The sequence below is a fragment of the Myotis nattereri genome (genome assembly GCF_964212035.1).
Source record: "Myotis nattereri genome assembly, chromosome: 17".
NCBI lineage: Eukaryota > Metazoa > Chordata > Mammalia > Chiroptera > Vespertilionidae > Myotis > Myotis nattereri.
The window spans coordinates 51,421,313-51,439,591 of NC_138092.1; the positions used below are offsets into that span (position 1 = coordinate 51,421,313).

The 18,279-nt window shown below is 49.4% G+C and overlaps 1 protein-coding gene across 2 annotated transcripts in view; it reads left to right on the forward strand.

The window, feature by feature from the left end:
* Window positions 1–3,042: 3,042 nt before the first annotated feature.
* WWP1 (WW domain containing E3 ubiquitin protein ligase 1) overlaps window positions 3,043–18,279 on the forward strand; it is a gene marked incomplete at its 5' end in the record, with an annotated part of 64,825 nt that continues 49,588 nt past the window's right edge. Inside the window, one exon of one of the 2 annotated variants that reach the window (XM_081111035.1) lies at window positions 3,043–3,118. In XM_081111035.1, coding sequence (XP_080967161.1) covers window positions 3,043–3,118 — 76 coding nt within the window. Of the gene's footprint in view, window positions 3,119–16,726; window positions 16,797–18,279 lie in introns of those variants that run through there. The other variant, XM_081111034.1, reaches the window with a different exon arrangement.

Genomic DNA, 18,279 nt, shown 5'->3' on the forward strand with positions numbered 1-18,279 from the left:
TAGACTTTAAAACCAAGGCTATGACATGAGACAAAGAAGGACCCAGCAAGTTCACTTTTGGGCATTTAAAGAAACCCAAAACAGCCCTAACTGGTTTGGCTCAGTGGATAGAGCATCCGACTGCAAACTCAAGGGTCCCAGGTTCGAGTCCGGTCAAGGGTATGTACCTTGGTTGCGGGCATATCCCCAGTAGGGGGTGTGCAGGAGGCAGCTGATCGATGTTTCTCTCTCATCGATGTTTCTCACTCTCTATCCCTTTCCCTTCCTCTCTGTAAAAAATCAATAAAATATTTTTTTTAAAAAAAGAAACCCAAAACACTAACTCATAAAGGCCTGTGTACCCCTATGTTCATTGCAACATTTACAGTAGCCAAGATATGGAAGCAACCCAGGCATTCATCGATAAAGAAGATATGGAATATGACTCAGCCATAAAAAGGAGTGAAATCTTGCCATCTGCAATAACATGGATGGACCTAGAGATTATTATGCTGGGTGAAGTGGGTCAGAGAAAGAAAAGCCTTGCAATTCTTCTTATATATGGAATCTAAAGAACAAAACAAACGAACAAACAAAACAACAAACTTACAGATACAGAGAGCGTTTGGATGATTGCCAGATGGGAGAGGGTTAGGGGAACTGGGTGAAAAAGGTGAAGGGATTAAGGAGTACAAATTGGTGCTTACAAAATAGTCATGGGAATGTAAAATATAGCATAGGGAATTTAGTCAACAATATTGTAATAACTATGTATGGTGTCAGATGAGTACTAAACTTATTGGTGATCACGTTATAAGTTAAATATATGTATAATCATGATGTCATACACCTGCAACTAATATAATATTGTATGTCAACTGTAATCTAAAAGTTGAAAAATTATTAAAAGATGAGTCGCAATAAAAAATGTACAGTGTAATAGGGAGATAGAGAAATAAGCAGGGTTTCAGTGCTGTGAAACAGAGCCACTAAGGAGAGAAAAACTGGAAAGGGAGAGATGACACTTGAGCTGAATGTCAAAGGATGATGAGCAGTTGTGTTGAGGAGCAGTGAGGAAGTTAGCTTTAGGAAGTTAGTGGGCAGCAGTGACGAAGGTGGTACAAGCCATGGGTTATTTAAGGTGGCAAAAGGTTGAATTCAGCAAGTCTTTTAATTACTGCGGTGAAGAGCACACGATAATAATGCAGATGTTTGTTGATCTCATAAGGGCAAGGAATTTGTATTCATTATATCACTGATAGAGTAGAGTAATCTTGGGCTATAGAGTAATCTTGAGAGCAAGGAATTCACATAGTTTGGAAATGGTTGAAAATTGGCAGTGAAAAAGGAATCTAGAAACGGACCAAGATTTAGAACTGTTAAAAGAACGGGAGTATTAGAATTTTAAGGGCAGCGGCAGTGGGGCGCACTATGGAGCATGTGACAGAGGGGTTCTGGGAGTTGCTGCTGGTGCCCTGCTGAAGATGCCAAAGATGCCAGACTGAGAGGAAAGCAGTTCCCAGACTTCGTGCCTGTGGACGTCAACACAGACACCATTCCATTTAAAGATAAAACCAGAGAAAAGCAGAGGCTGAAACAGCTGGCAGCAGAGAAAAGAGAAAGCAGAAAATGAAGGGAGGAGAAAATTCGTAAAAAATGAAGCTTGGTCGAAGCAGAAGGCCAGAAGGGAAAAGAAAATTAATAAAAAAAGGAAAAAGGAGGTGGGTTCTGAAGTTGAGGATGAGGACATGGAGGAACTTCTGAATAACACGGCTACTGAAGAAGTGTAAAAACGGCAAAATCACTGAAGAAGAATTTGAGGAGGGGGTGCTGATGAGTGCCCAAGGGTCCATCAGGCAGCGGGTTTGGGGACCTGGGATGTGGAGGGGGACAGCTGATTCTGGAGCTTCAGGTGAGCAGCGGGAGTGCGCCCACACGTGGCAGCTGCCTGCAGCGCCTTTCTCTGCGAACAGGACCTCAGCCCACATGCTGTCCTTTCAGGCTGGGGACATAGGAGGGCTTGCACATGTATGAATGTTTTACTACAAGCATACCAGCCGTGAAGTCCAACAGAAGATGTAAATTATTTGGCATAAATAATAGATGGGTCGCCTATAATTAAAGAGCTCATTTTTGGGGGCTTATTTTATACATACACTAGAGGCCCAGTGCATGGAAATTCATGCACTGGAGGGGGATCCCTCAGCCCAGCCTGCCCCCTCTCACAGTCCAGGAGCCCTCAGGGGTGGGAAGCTACCCAGTGATCAGGGGAAGGCGACGCCCCATCACACCTCTGCTGCTGCCACTACCGGCAGCGCAAGCCTCGCCGGCCCTGGTTACCTGAACCTTGGGCAGCCCTGGGCAGCTGGGGGGCTGAGGGGACTGGGGGACTCTGGAGGCAGGCGCCCCGGCAGGGCTGAGGGGACTGGGGACCGCCATCTTTGAGGGCGGGGCAGCCAGTTAGCATATTCTCTCCTTATTGGCTGTGGGTGCCGCCATCTTTGAGGGCGGGGCAGTCAATTAGCATATTCCCTCCTTATTGGCTGTGGGTGCCACCATCTTTGAGGGCGGGGCAGTCAGTTAGCATATTCCCTCCTTATTGGCTGTGGGTGCCGCCATCTTTGGGACAGCGTGAGGGTCAATTAGCATATTCCCTCTTAGATAGGATATTAAATATCTTTTTATTAATTTCAGAGAGGAAGGGAGAGAGAAACATCAGTGGTTAGAGAGAATCATTAATTGGCTGCTTCCTGCACGCCCCACACTGGGGATCGAGCCCACAACCTGGGCATGTGCCCTGACTAGTTCATAGGTCGATGCTCAACCACTGAGCCACACCAGCTGGGCTATACTTATTTTTAATAGACATACTGGTGTGGGCTTGATTTCAGGCTTTTTCAAGTTCCCTAGAGCATTCCCTACTGCATTCTCTCTTCTTGTTCCTGCAGGTTGGATTACCCACTTCCCCGGGCACCCCCATGTGCTCCTTCATGTTCTCTCTGTTTCAGTAATGGTCACCTGAAAGCTCTTTCTTTGTTTGCAGGTTCATCTCTGCACTAGACTATGAGCCCCTTGGCAGGAGGAGTCGGGTCGTACTCATCTCTAGGTCCCCAGCATCCCGTGCAGTTCCTGGTGCAGAGTGAGTGAGTGGCAGCTCTTTAAACTGAGACCATGTTTAACCGTCAGATTCCATACGTATTGATGACTGACTATGCCTGTGTGGGCCCAGCAATGGCGTCATCATGGAAAACAGGGCTGTAGACTTGCACTGCTTCTGTGCTTGGGGTCGCCCTGGGTGAGACAGAGCCGCGCCCCCTCACAGGGCGCTGTCGTTGCGCTCAGATCCCAGAATGTCTACAGCAGCCGCTGTCGAAGGGCCACACCCCTTCGTGTGTGAATGAGGAGTGGGAACTGTGTTGACATTGACCATTTTAGTTGCGGTGTCTGTCCCCTTTCAAGGAAGACAGTGCCGTTTCCGAACCATGTCTGTCATGTCTCACAGTTTAAGACGACAGCTCCTGGTCATCGAGGCATGCACTTGGAGTGGGGGGTCTTGGGGGCCAAGTGAAGGCGGCAGCAGCCTGGGCGGGAGCTGGGGACCCAGCAGTAGAGGGAACGGTCCTTCACTCGCTGGCCCAGATTCCCAGTCTGCACAGTGTTTTCTTATTTTTGTTAATCCTCACCCGAGGATATTTTCCATTGGTTTTTGGAGAGAGTGGAAGGGAGCGGGAAAGACACAGAGAGAGAAGCAGTGATGTGAGAGACACAACGATTGGTTGCCGGGGATCAAGCCTGCAACCACGGTTTGCTCTTCACTGGAATCAAACCCAGACCCTTCAGTCCGTAGGCCGATTCTCTATCCACTGAGCCAGACAGGCTAGGGCCTGCAGTGTTTTAGACATCACAGTTCTTCTCGAAGAACTGCCCCTGTGCGTGTTTGTCTCTATTCTCTACAATGACCCTTCTGTCTGATTCACTAATCATGTCCCTCGGTTTTCTTCTGATCTCCTTCCACGCAGATGACTGTCTTCACCTGGCCGTGGGTCCTCAGTCCTGCGCAGGAAGGAGTGTCTTTTCCTTGGCAGACTGAGTGCACGCCTCCACGAAAGCTGTGCCTTTCTCTCCTTGCTGACCTCCCATCCCCCAAGGGTACTGACCCGCCCTGGCCTGCACCATCCTCGCCTTCTGTCATTCTTCAGATTTTTAAAGTTCGTAATTTGAGCATTCCGGTTCATATGTAATATATGGAAGTTAGTAATGAAAGCGAACATTTGGGAACTAACCACTCCCCTTAAGAGCGAGGTGAGTCCCCGCACAGTTAGAGTTGCCGTGAGTGCTGCTATGACCCCGCGAGCCTGTCTCTCCCCAGCCCGGAAGTGACTGCTGTTCTGAACTGTTTTCTTAAATCTCCTCTTTTTATAATAGTGTCCCCACAAATATGTTTCTTTGTTTCGAGTTTTATAATTTTTGTTTATAGGCTTTTTAAAACTTGCACAAATAGTATTTTATTATGGAGGGCAGTAAAATTTACAAATGTTTATACAATTTAAGAAAACACATTCAAACATCATAAAAGAATACATAGGAAAATCTCTTCCCCTCGTGTTGGTCTTCCTGGTCAGCTTGGCGGGCAGCACACTTACAGCCCTGACCTTGAGGGCTGCATTTTTCAGGTGTCGTTGGCTCAGGTGCAGGTTTGGAGTCCTGATCCTCTGCCACATTTCCTTTCAGACTCCTCCATAGTCCTTATCCCCCCCTCTGGGACCTGCAGGAGTTCCCACTTTGGGGACACGCCCCCACCTACTTGATTTTCATCTTCCCAGGTTGGTCCTTCCTGAGATGGTTGAGCCGGAGCCACTTCCCCACCACTCGGTGGATCTCTCCTCTGGCCTCAGGCAGGATGCACACATAACCCACCCACCCCCATCCACCCCCCTTGCTGGAGGGCCAGCCTTACTGTGAGCAGCCAGTCAGGTCTGGAAGGCTCAGGGGTGGAGAGGCCAGTCTTCTGCTTTCCTGAGGATTCACCTTCCGGGGACAGCTCACTCTGTCCTTCGAGCCCTCTGGTCTGACCTCTGACAGATGGGGCTGAGGTCCCGGTCTGAGATGACTCACTGGTGTCCAGGCCGCTCCTGAGCCCGAGTGTCTTCACTCTGCAGGCTGTGTTGCTGAGGCTGGCGTGCTGGTTTTGGTTCATCCAGCCGAGGCTGCGATTCTTCCTGGGCCTCTGCCGCTGCTCTTATATTTCCCGTCCTCCCCGAGCGGGTCGCAGACTCTGTCCTCCACAGATGAGCAGCCAGACCAGAGGCACCGGAGGAACAGTCCTCTTCCAGGAGAGCTCTGAGGCTCTGCTTAAACTCAGGGTGTGGGGGGGCCTCTGTCATCAGCCTGCGAGCATCTGGGAGTAGTCATCTTTGGAGCTACTTGACCAAACATCCCACCTGTCGTGTTGGTCTCTCTACCATTGGCTTTCTCGGTCGTCATCACCCCTGTGGTCCACTACACAGCCTGTCTGCCACCGTGTGTCCTAAGTCATCGCGTCTGCCACAGCCTCTGCAGCCTCACTGGTCAGAGTAGTCTTGGCACCCTGTTGTGTGGCTTAGTGGTTGAGCAAGGACCCTGGAACCAGGAGGTTGCCAGTTCATTTCCTGGTCAGGGCACATGCGGGCTCCATCCCTAGGGGCGTGCAAGAAGCAGCCGATTGATGATGTTCCTCTCTCATCATTGATATTTCTCTCTCTCTATCCCTCTCCCTTCCTCTCTTTCTAAAAACCAATAAAAAGATACTTTTTAAACAAAAATAGTCTTGGCCTCCATAACCATCTCCCTGCTTGTGTCAAAGGTGCCGTCCCCTCTCCCAGGTGCATACTCGTTAGAGCTGTCTGCGGCAGGGCGCTGCCTCCGCCTGTGTTTGGTCGGAATCCTGGTTTCTTGCTATGTTTTTTTCGGAATCCTGGTTTCTTTCTTGCTGTCTTTACTCAGCCATATCCACACGGTTCTGTTACCTGGAGACTCCGCATGAGGCTCAGGGCACTGCTCACGGTGCTGAGCGGGGGTCCAGGTTCTCAAACTCAGCGTCATTGGAACCTTTCAGGTTTTCTGAAGCAGCAGTCGCCAACTGGTGGTCCGCGAGGTCCAAAAGGTTGGCGACCGCTACTCTTCACTGGTGATCAGGCCACACGGATAGCTCGTCCTCCGAAGAGCCCCCCGGGCAGACTGTCATGCTGCAGGCAGGGTTCCTAGAAGAGCCATGCAGGATGGCTGTTTGGGAAGATGGCTCTGGTGGATCCTGGGTTCCCAGGCAGCCTGGGGAGCGGCGGGCAGCGTGCAGTGGGCAGGGAGCTGCCTTATGCTGGGTGTCATCGTTCTGTGCCAGGCAGTTGAAACACCTTCCTGTGACTGGTCGGGACATAGACGCTTCCTTTCCTCACAAGTGCGACCATCAGCCAGTCTGTGGGGAAGACAGGCGTCTGGAGTCTGTTGGAGCAGGGGGGCGGGGTGGAGCGCAAAAGGAGGCTGTTTTTAAGCCTGCAAATGGGGAGTGTTGTCTGCTTCCTGAATTGAACCTTGTATCATTTCCCTTGTTCTCCTTAGTAATGCTATCTGCTGTTGTAACTAATCCGAGTTCTTTTTCTGTTTATATCTGCCTGGTTTGTCCCTTTCATATTTTTGCCTTCATTCTATCAGTATCTTTATTTTGTAGGCGTCTCCTATCTCCTGAATTAGTCCCTGTGCCTGGTTCTGGTGGTTCTATATTTGGACCCTTACCTTGTGCTTTCTGATGGTGGCTATGTATTTATTCCTGTTTTCCCCCAGCCTATTTTGATGGATCGAGTTGGTTTCTTGTACTCTCTCCTTTGCTACTTGTTTGAAGGTGTTCCCCTCTTATTGCCGTCTTTTGTGCTTGCACAGTGTCAAGTTAGACCCTGTCCACCTGCTGAGCAGTGCTGGGTCCCCACCCAGCTTCCGCCCTCGCTCTGGCCTCCTCTGTGTGCTTCTGTTCCTGTTCCACGTTTTGATGGTGTAAACTCTTTGTTTAAACATTGTAATAAGATGTTGCAGTTGCTTGATTCCCACAATGTTTATTTAGATTTTCTTTTGTGCTACGAGTTTCTTCACTGTCTGTCCCTCCTGTATCTCAGATCATCTCCTGTGGGAAGTTTTACTCTGGGATGGTCCGTCTTAGATTGTCTTGAGTAAAGGTCTTGGCTTTTGGCTCCCCTGGCAAAGTCCAAGGAGTTTGGTGATGCAGCTTTGCCTCGGTCCCCTGTAAGTGCATGTCCTGCCGCCCGTGCTCCTCCTGCTGTCCCTGTGAGACTGCTGTCACATCACTCCTCCTCACTGCTTTTGCATGGTGTCTGTTTTGCTGTCCTGCAGTTTCAGCACTGTGTCCCAGGTGTGGATTTGTTTCTCTAGCCTCTTCTTTTTTAAAAAAATACGTTATTATTGATTTTTTTTAAAGAGAGGGAAGGGAAAGGGAAAGATGGAAACATTAATCGGCTGCCTCCTGAATGCCCCCTACTGGTGGATCAAGCCCACAACCTGAGCATCCAGGAATCGAACCAGAAACCTCTTGGTTCATGGATTGCCACTCAATCCACTGAGTCACACTAGCTGGGCTCCAGCCTCTTTTATATGTTGTGCTTCTTAGAATTGTGCATAAATGTCCATCATTAGTTCTGGAAAACTAAGTTATTTTTCTCTCTTAGTATGACCTCCTTTTTCTTCATTTTCTGGGACTATGACTAGACAATATATGTCAGATCTCATTTTTTTCTACCTATCTTTTACAATCTTTGGTACTTTCCATTTGTTTATTTTAGCACTCCTAAATGATTTTTTTCAGATTTATATTCAAGTTAATTGATTATCTTATGTTTTTATAATCTGAATAAACTATGGATTTTAGTTATTGATGATATGTTGATATTGACTCATTAATGAAAACAAATGTTGCATACCACTGAAAGATGTGATAATATGGGGAAGTAGGAATTGGCCCTATGAGGAGTCTACTATCTTCACAATTTTTCTGTAAATCTGGAACTATTCTAAAATCTAATAGCTCTGGATGGTGTGCTCAATGGTTAGAGCGTTAGCCCTCACACCAAAGTTCAATTCCTGGCCAAGGTTCACGTACCTGGTTACAGGTTTGATCCTCGACCCCAGTTGGGGCACCTGCAGAAGGCAACCAATCGATGTGTCTCTCTCCCCCTCCCTACCACTCTCTTTAAAAATCAATGGAAAAAAATATTCTCTGGTGAGGATTAACAAAAATAATAATAATAAATAAATAACAAGTAAATTCTATCTGGTTCTTTTTCAAATAATGCAATGCCATTATTCATAATCTCTTTATGCTTAACCATGTTTTAGTTGCTCTTTTATTGCTAAAACTAATTTTAAAAATTTATGTTTGATAATCATAATACTTAAAGTCCTTGTAGGGTTGGAAACTTATTTTTTTTTGTTTCTGTTGACTCACTCATGGTGGCTTCTTTCCTTCGAGCTTGATTTTCTAAATTATCCTATCTAATAATAGACAAACATGGTAATTAACCGTAGCTCCAACACGCTTCCCATTGGCTAATCAGGGCAATATGCAAATTAACTGCCAACCAAGATGGCGGCCGGCAGCCAGGCAGCAGAAGCGAACAGGAGGCTTGCTTGCTCCAGTGAAGGAGGAAGCCAAGGTTCCCCGCTTGCTACTGCTGGCCTCTCAGCTTGCACTCTAAGCAACTATGTTGCAATTATAGAAGCTAAACCATCCCCAGAAACCTGCTTTCAGCCAGCAGGACCACAACAGTGTTACAATTATAGAACCCAAACAAACCCAGATCCCTGCTTTCAGCAGCCGAGGTCTCAGAGCTGCTAAAGCCGGCTCTCAGCTCCAGTGACAACCATAGAAGGTAAATAAATCCCAGAATAAAAACAAAAAGAAAGAAAAAAAGGAGAAGTTGGGAGCTTCAGTCGCCCGCCAGCCTGAAAATGGCCCTCAGCCCCTCACCCAGACTGGCCAGGCACCCCAGTGGGGACCCACCCTGAAGGGGGTGTGACCTGATGCAAACAGCCATCATCCCCTCATCCAGGCTGGCCAGGCACCCCAGTGGGGACACCCACCCTGAAGCAACAAGATGGCGGCTAATTTGCATACTGAAGGTGGGCGGCAGGGGGCAAGGCTGTCCGCGGTCCGGGACCCGGATCCATGGCCTGGCGGGCGGGGAGCAGTGCTTGAGGCTGTCTGCGGTCTGGGACCCGGATCCATGACCTGGCGGGCGGGGGCAGCGATTGAGGCTGTCCATGGTCCCAGGACCCGGATCCGTGACCTGGCGGGCAGGGGGCAGTGCTTGAGGCTGTCCTCGGTCCTGGGACCCGGATCTGTGACCCTGCCGGGCGGGGGGCAGTGCTTGAAGCTGTCCGCGGTCCCAGGACCCGGATCTGTGACCCTTCCGGGCGGGGCGGCAGCTCGCACAGGGGCGGATCAGCCGGGGTTGGGCAGGGTAGGATGCTTGGCTACCACCCAGCCCCAGTCACTCTGGGCAGGTGAGCAGCACAGAGAGCCTCTGGACAGGGGAGGCAGGCCGGCAGAGGGCGGCCTGTACTCCCCACATGGCGGTGGTGATAGCTGTGAGCATGCCAAGCAGAGCCTGCAGGCTGAGCTGAAGTAGCGCCTGTAGGCCATCAGTGCCCAGGAGTGGCTGCGCAAGATCCGCCTCCTGGCCCAGAAGGTGCAGGATCGCAGGGACAGCCACCATGGCGGGCCAGACTGACGTCCTCCTGGCCGCACCATGGGGGTTTGCGGACCTGCAAAGCCAGAGGCCTCCGGTGTGCACATCCCCCCCTGGCGTGCGAACATCCCCCAGCACACTGTCACCCTCCCGCGCCTGCAACAGTTGCAACCCGAGGCGTGCACAAGTTCCCCCCCGGCTCTCCATCGCACTTCCATCAACCCGGCATGCCTAACACTCCCACAGGATGTGCACACATCCCCTCGGATGCGCTCATGTCCTTTGGAGAGTGTCTGGGTGTTCTGGGTGCTGAGAGTGGGCGCCTGTGAGATGACAGTAAGAGGGTGGAGTGGTGATGCCCTGTTCCCATGGAGGCCAGTGCAGCTACGAGATCACCTCTGGGGGGTTAATGCAGGTGCTGAGGCAGGAGCAGGTGCAGACAGACACACCTGGTGGGCATGGGCGGCCCTCGCTGAGATGCCTTCAGTCAGCATTCAAGATCAAGAACCCAGAGGTGGAGAGGAATTCCGTCCTCTCAGTGAAACAGTGGGATAGTCGGGGCGACTGTAGAGGAGGAATGTGCACTTTGGGTGCCAGCACCCATGAGTGAAGGCTGCCCTGACTGAGCCTCGCTTGCTTGGGGTCTAGAGCACTCCTGCCAGGCAGCGGGTGACAGGACGTGCTTTTCCGAATTAATGAGAGAAAACGTTGATTCTCCTGCTGCCCACGAAGGTGGAAAGTGAAGTGAGGAGACATGTGGGGAGTGAGCGAGGTTCCCTGTCTGGGGGTTCCAAATCTGCTGTTGGTTTCTTTCACTGCTGACTAGAGATATACAGGGTGTCCCCCCAAAATGTATACACACTTTGAATACCTACTAATTCCAATGGTTTTAAGCATAAGAAAGAAACAACAATGGAGCTGTTATCTGTTAAAAGTGTGGGCACAAACAGGTAGTTGGACATTCCCTGAGGGGTCTCAGATTGGAGAGGGTGAAGGCCAGACTGAGGGGCCCTTCCCCCCCCCCCCCAGCCCCAGTGCACGAATTTCGTGCACCAGGCTACTAGTCTATATATATAAAAAGGCAGTGACCATGACGACCGTGACGACTGTTCGACCGGTCACCATGTGGTGCTAGCATAGATGCATAGACACAGGTAAAGTCTATGAGTGAACTAAGAATGAACAAGACAAATGCTTGCCTTCATGGAGCTTGCACTGTAAGAAGGTTAGGTCAAGGATGAGAATTCAAAATTGCCACCAGCACAGACCTGAGGTGCCACTTCTCAGAGTGACCAGAGATACACCCGGTAGTGGACTGGGGGCATGACTGAAGGGCTGGTGCCGACATGAAGGCGGGCCATTCTGGAGCCAATGGCAGCCTGGGAGGTGGAGCTTTTGACGCCTACTGGCATAGAAACCAACCAATCAGAACCAAATCTGGATGAACTGCAAAGGCAGAACCTAAGGTGGGGGGTGGGCTGAGGAGGGGTTTTAAGGGCAACAGCTGTTTGGTGTAAGGTGTAAGAAAGTTCAATTTTTTAATAACAAATTTGGCAGTATAGTGCATAAGGCTGGCTATCAGTCTAGATAAAGGGGTTATGTAGTTTTGTCTGCCAAGAGCATCTCCTCCTGATGAAAAAGCCCCCCCCCCCAATTTAAGCAATCTTATCCTATATAATCTATCCTATCTAATAAAAGAGAAACATGATAATTGGCGTACGACCGCTACCCTTCCCATTGGCTAATCAGGGCAATATGCAAATTAACTGCCAGCCAAGATGGCGGCCGGCAGCCAGGCAGCTTGAAACTAACATGAGGCTTGCTTGTTTCAGTGACGGAGGACTCCAACGTTCCCTGCCTGCCTTGCCGGCCTCTGAGCATGCAGTTTAAGAGACATTGTAACAACTTTAGAAGCTAAACAAAACCCCAGAAACCTGCTTTCAGCAAGCCCAGGATCTCAGAGCTGGAGTTGATACAGAGTTTCGATTATAGAACGCAAATAAACCAGATACCTGCTTTCAGAGCTGGAGCCAGAGCTAAAGCTGGCCCAGAATAAAAAAGAAAAAGAAAAAAAAGGAGCAGTTGGGAGCTTCAGTCAGCCTGAAAACAGCCCTCAGCCCCTCACCCAGACTGGCCAGGCACCCCAGTGGGGACCCCCACCCTGAAGGATGTGTGGCCAGCTGCAAACAGCCATCATCCCCTCACCCAGACTGGCCAGGCACCCCAGTGGGGACCCCCACCCTGATCCAGGACACCCTTCAGGGAAAACCAGCCAGCCCCACCCATGCACCAGGCTTCTATCCTATATAGTAAAAGGGTAATATGCCTCCCAGCACCAGGATCAATGGAGCCGAGGGCCTCCTGGCACTGGGATCAGCGTGACAGGGGGCAGCGCCCAAACCCCCTGATCGCCCTGCGGCTCTGTGTGTGACAGGGGGAGGGGCCACAACCTCCCTATCCGCCCTGCTCTATTCATGACAGGGTGCGGCACCCCAACCCCCTGATCAGCCCTGCTCTGTGCCTCATAGGGGGGAGCTCCCCAACCCCCTGATAGCCCTGCGGCTCTGTGTGTGACAGGGTGCGGCATCCCAACCCCCTGATCAGCCCTGCTCTGTGTGTGACAAGGTGCGGCGCCCCAACCACCGCCCGCCCCCCCCACGGGCCCTGCTCTGTGTGTGACGGGGTAGAGCCATAACCTCCCCATTGGCCCTGCCCTGAGTGTGACAGTGGCGGTGCCCCAACCCCCTGATCGGCCCTGCTCTGTGGGTGATAGAGGGCGGCGCCCCACCCCCTGATTCGCCCTGCTCTGTGTGTGACGGGGCGGTGCCCCAACTCCCCTATCGGCCCTACTCTATGAGTGATAGGGGGGAGCTCCCCAACCCCCTGATGGGCCCTGCTCTGTGCGTGACAGGGTACGGAGCCCCAACCCCCCTGATGGGCCCTGCTCTGTGAGTGACAGGGGGCAGCGCCCCAACCCCCTGATTGGCCCTGCTCTGTGCGTGACAGGGTATGGAGCCCCAACCCCCCTGATAGGCCCTGCTCTGTGCGTGACGGGGTGGCGCCACAACCTCCCCATCGACCCTGCCTTGAGTGTGACAGGGGGTGGTGCCCCAATCCCCCAATCGGCCCTACCCTGAGTGTGACTGAGGGTGGCATCGCAACCTTCCAATCTGCCCTGCTCTGTGCATGACAGGGGAAGGTGCCCCAACTCCCCAATCGGCCCTGCTCTGAGCCCGACCAGGGGCTGCACCTAGGGATTGGGCCTGCCCTCTGTCACCCGGGAGCAGGCCTAAGCCAGCAGGTCATTATCTCCGGAGGGGTCCCAGACTGCAAGAGGGCACAGGCCAGGCTGAGGGGCCCCCCCTACCCCCCTCCGAGTGCACAAATTTTTGTGCACCGGGCCTCTAGTCTATACTAATAAAAGGGTAACATGCTAATTAGACTGGGTTGACTGGCCATCTTCTGGACGTCCGACTTCCTTCTGGACAAAGCCATGGCAGTTAGGGGCAATCAGGCCGGCAGGGGAGGGCAGTTGGTGACCAGGCCAGCAGGGGAGGGCAGTTGGAGGTGACCAGGCTGGCAGGGGAGGACAGTTGGGGGAGACCAGACCAGCAGGGGAGGGCAGTTGGGGGTGACCAGGCTGGCAGGGGAGGACAGTTGGGGGCGACCAGGCCAGCAGGGGAGGGAAGTTGGGGGCAATAGACAGGCTTGCAGGTGGTGGTTAGGAGCCAGTGGTCCTGGATTACGAGTGGGGTCCTGGATTGGAGAGGGTGCAGGCCAGGCTGAGGGACACCCCCCCTGCACACGAATTTTGTGCTCCAGGCCTGTAGTCTATATATATAAAAGCCTAAGCAACTGAACAACTGTTTGGTTGCTATGACGTGCAGTGACCACCGGGGGGCAGATGCTCAACCCAGGAGCTGCCCCCTGGTGGTCAGTGTGCTCCCACAGTGGGAGCCCTGCTCAGCTGACTGACGGGTGCCAGACACCGGGCTCATGGCTAGTGAGCGCAGCTGCGGAGGCACGAGCGGCTCCCACCTCTGTGGCAGCATGCTACTGAGCTGCAACAGCAGCAGGCACAGTGGGGCCATGATGTGTGGGAGCAGCGGGACACTCGGCCCAGGCTCGGGCTCCTCCCCGGCTGCCTGCTGCTTCGCGCACTACTACATCCCTCAGGAGATGTCGGACAGCCGGATTCAACCCGATCCCCACAGGCCTGTGGGGATTGGGCCAAAATTGGCAGTCCAACATCCCCTGGGGGTTCCCATATTGCAAGAGGGCACAGGCCAGGCTGAGGGACCCCACCGGTGCACAAACCCTTGCACCAGGCCTCTAGTAGGATCATAATTGGTTTTCTTCATTGTGGGCGATACCAGTGGCTTACTGGGGTGCCTTCCTGCAAGCATGTGCCTGAGCCACTGCTGTATTTGGAGTTCTAGTGGACCTGGCTGGCTTCCTGGGGCTCAGCCCTCACCCCATGGCATGCCCAGGGCTCTGTCTCCCATCCCAGTGCTCCTGTCAGCGTACACATGCAGGCCAACGCTCTGATTTAAATATTTTTTGCTCAGTGCTCACCATTTCCTCTGTTACTTCAACTCACTTTTAAGAAGTTTTGGGTTTTTTTGGGTTTTTTTAATTGGCTACTATAATATGGGTGAGAGCAGGCTTGATAATTTCTTGAGAACATAATAGTGTTAGAAAAGTGCATTGGTTTTAATTTATCCAGGATTGATTGCATTAAAGCAGAAAGACCTTTCAAAATATCTATCTACCAGACTGCTGGAAATAGAAACCTTCACTGTCCATTCTTTCCTCATGTTCATGGCCTCCCCTTGGGGTTCTCCCGTGAACGTGCAGCTGGTGCACCTGCAGGAGGTGTCATCCTGGAGCCCATTGGCTCAGCTGCAGGAGGAGTGGGCCTGATGCAGCTCCAGAACTGCAACTCTTAATTAAATCAGTTTCTCAAATAGTGAGCAGCTGTTTCTCTTATCCTTTTACACACACAAGCATGCATGTGCACATACGCAGATCACATAACATGTGCTACTTTGAATGAGTGAAGAGAGTATAATGATTTTAGAGTGTTGTCTCCTTGAATTTGGAGAAGGCTATAAATGGAGCATGGAAAAAGCTACAAATGGAAAAACAAGATAGACATTAATATTTCTCAATCTTGCCCAGTACCTTCCACTTTATCTTCAGTAATTAAGAGTAGATAAAAGGTTAGCCTTAAAATATTTGTCATGCACTATGCATATCCTACATAATAAAGAGCTAATATGCTAATGGTCGTGACACCCTCACACCGTAATGACCATTCAGCAGGAGACTGTGTGCGCAGCTGGGCGGAGCCACCACCTTGCTCTGGAGACAGGGTGGAAGCGGGGAGGCGCCCGAAGGAGGCGGGACCAGCCCAAGGCGACTCACGGGACCGAGGGCAGGGTTTGAAGCACCCAGAGAAGGCCAGAGGGATCAGGGGCAGGGCCAGGTGCGCTCGAGCTCTGGATGGAGAGGTTAGGGTGTCAAGGCGGGTGGGCGGGGCCACATGATTTCGCACGCTGGGTCACTAGTAAGTATATAAGTTCTTTGGTTTATCTCTTCTTGTCCTGCCAACCCCATATCAAGGTATGTCAGTCTGTTCCATGCCTCCATGCTTCAAGTCTTATTTTGCTTGTCACTTCATTTTGTTCATTAGATTCCACAAATAAGTGAGAGCCTGTGATATTTGTCTTTCTCAGATTGTCTTATTTCACTTAGCATATTTTTCCAGGTCCATCCATGTTAGTGAAGATGTGGGGGTGGGGGCACCAAGGGGCTGGGAGGAGGGGGGTAAAGGGGGGGAAATGGGAGACATCTGTAATACTATCAACTATAAGAAAATATACTAATGACCAAAAAAAATAAAATAAATGTGTTAAAAAACATTTGTCATGCGGAAGAAAGATGAGGTAGCTCTGCTTTGTATTTATTTAAAAAATAAAAATTGGGATGGAGGAGTGAAGTAGAACTTGCAGAAGAGTATCTCCAAAGAGAAACATGCAAGCCCTGGCTAGCGTGGCTCAGTGGCTGAGCGTAGTCCTGTACACCCAAGGTCACCGGTTCAATTCTAGTCAGAACACATGCTTAGGTTTCAGATTCCATCCCCAGGCAGGGTGCATGTAGGAGGCAAATGATGTTTCTCTCTCTCCCTTTCCCTTCCTCTCTAAAATCAATAAAAACATATTTTTAAAAAAAGAAAGATGCAAGATTGACTGGGGACATGACAATTAATGCAGCATATAGACTTGAACTCAACCCTGTGTTTGAAAATTACAATAAACGGCATTGCCCTAACCAGTTTGGCTCAGTGGATAGAGCGTTGGCCTGCGGACTAAAGGGTCCCAGGTTCGATTCCGGTCAAGGGCACGTACCTTGGTTGCGGGCACATTCCCGGTGGTAGGTGTGCAAGAGGCAGCTGATCGATGTTTCTCTCTCATCTATGTTTCTAACTCTCTATCCCTTACCCTTCCTCTCTGTAAAAAAAATATATTAAAACAAACAACACGGCATTGTTGGGACGGTTGATGCAATACAATATATATTAGGTAATAATAACATACTAGTTACATTCCTGAATTTGATCATTGTCCTATCATTATTTGAGAGGATATTTTTATTCTTAGGAAATGCACACTAAATATTAAAGGGTATCGAGCAAACTACTGAGGTGGTTCAGGAATACATACATGCATAAATAGTAGAATATGTCATAAATGGGCAAATGAACACGTGACCCAGGATCCTCTCTCATAGTGATTCAGACATGGCTCATGGCCGTACTCACCTGTAATCCTTATAGTACTAAGTCTCAGTTCTAAATGGTGGACAGCTGACTGTATCAGCATGTGATGGGTTGACAGTATTGTATCAGTGTGTTTTCTTAATTGATTGACTAGTTTTAATCATATGGAAAATTACAATCTCTTGTTTAACACATGAATAAATTGAATTTTTTATAGGTTTAAGCTGAATTTTGGGACATGGCCACTGCTTCCCCAAGGTCTGACACTAGTAATAACCACAGTGGAAGGTTGCAGTTACAGGTAACTGGTAAGTTACTTCCATAATAGTGTAAAATAGTGGTTCCCAGGAAAATCTTTCTTTCCATCTGAATTCAGCAGATTTATTCCGTAAGGATCTCTTCCTTTAGATTCATGCTATAGTGTATTTGTTGCAACAGGCCTCCATGGTAGACACCCTCTAAAGGTGTTTTATTTGTCCAGTAATTATTTATGGGACCTATGCTGGGTGTGGAGAAGATAGGTCCCCTTTGGTAGGAGAATTTGGGTACTGCAACTAGCATCATCGAGTTGGCCCTTAAATGATTATTTGGATAGAGAAGGAAGCTGAAGGCCTTTTTCATCCATTTAGCCATCCATTCAGTCATTGCGTAAATGTTTGTTAAGTAGAGTTACCCATGTGGAAACATAAGCCCTAGTTCTCCAGGGATTTGTGGTGGGACAGTTACCATGCAGAGTGGTCGTTAACTGCATGCAGTGAGGACCTAGAAGAAGGTGTCTTAGGTCCGCTTGGGATTGCAGGGGCCTATGGACATACAGAATGTATAAGAGAAGGACTCAGAGAGGGTAACACTTGAATTTGCGCAGGAGTAATCGGAGTTCATCTCCAATTAGGTTAGCAGGAGAGAGCATTAGAGGGAACAGCATTTGCAAGAGCATGGAAGAGCCTTGGTTAGGGGACTTTAGATAATTCATTCTTGTTAGTTGGAATGCATGATCCAAGGAAGAATGGTCCTTAAGCCAACAGTTTTACTTCTAGAAATTTATTTTGGAGAATTGATATTGCTTACATAATTATAAACATTAGTTTATGGTTTAGAAAGTATTATATAATTTTCATAATTATAAATAATGTATAATTTATGTAATTAAGTATATTTATATTTGTTTATATAAATAATATAAATTTCTGCAAGGTAATTTCCTATGAGTAATGTATATATGTTTTGTAATATACGTGTTATATATAAATATGTGTAGAATTTTTAGTATGTGTTATGCAAATATATATATATATAAATTATTATAAATGTGTATGTGTATATATATACACACGTACACACTCAGTGGAATTCTAGGTAGACAATGAAATGAAAGAAATGAGTATGTGTACCAGTAGGAGCCATGTTCTAAGAGAATATTGTTAATTGAAAGAGCAGGGCATGGAATAGTGTGTAATGAGCTACCACATGGATGTAAAACAGGAGTGGGTGTGTATGCAGCTCTATGCCTCGACCACTAGAAGATTTGCCTCAGGAGCGGGGAAGTCAGGCAGGGTAAGAAGGAGATGCCCTGTGGTTCCCATGGCACTCATCACTGTGAGGTCAGTGGTTTCTAGTTTAAAATGAACAGGTAAGGAATGCTTCTTGTCTTAGAAAGCAAAGCACAAATCCTGAGTTTGTGCTGACATCAAGTTAGCAGAAAACACCCAATCAGAACAGGGGAAAAAAATAAGAATCTAAGAAAATGAGGATAGTTCAAGGAGCCTCTGGGACAACATCAGGCATAACTAC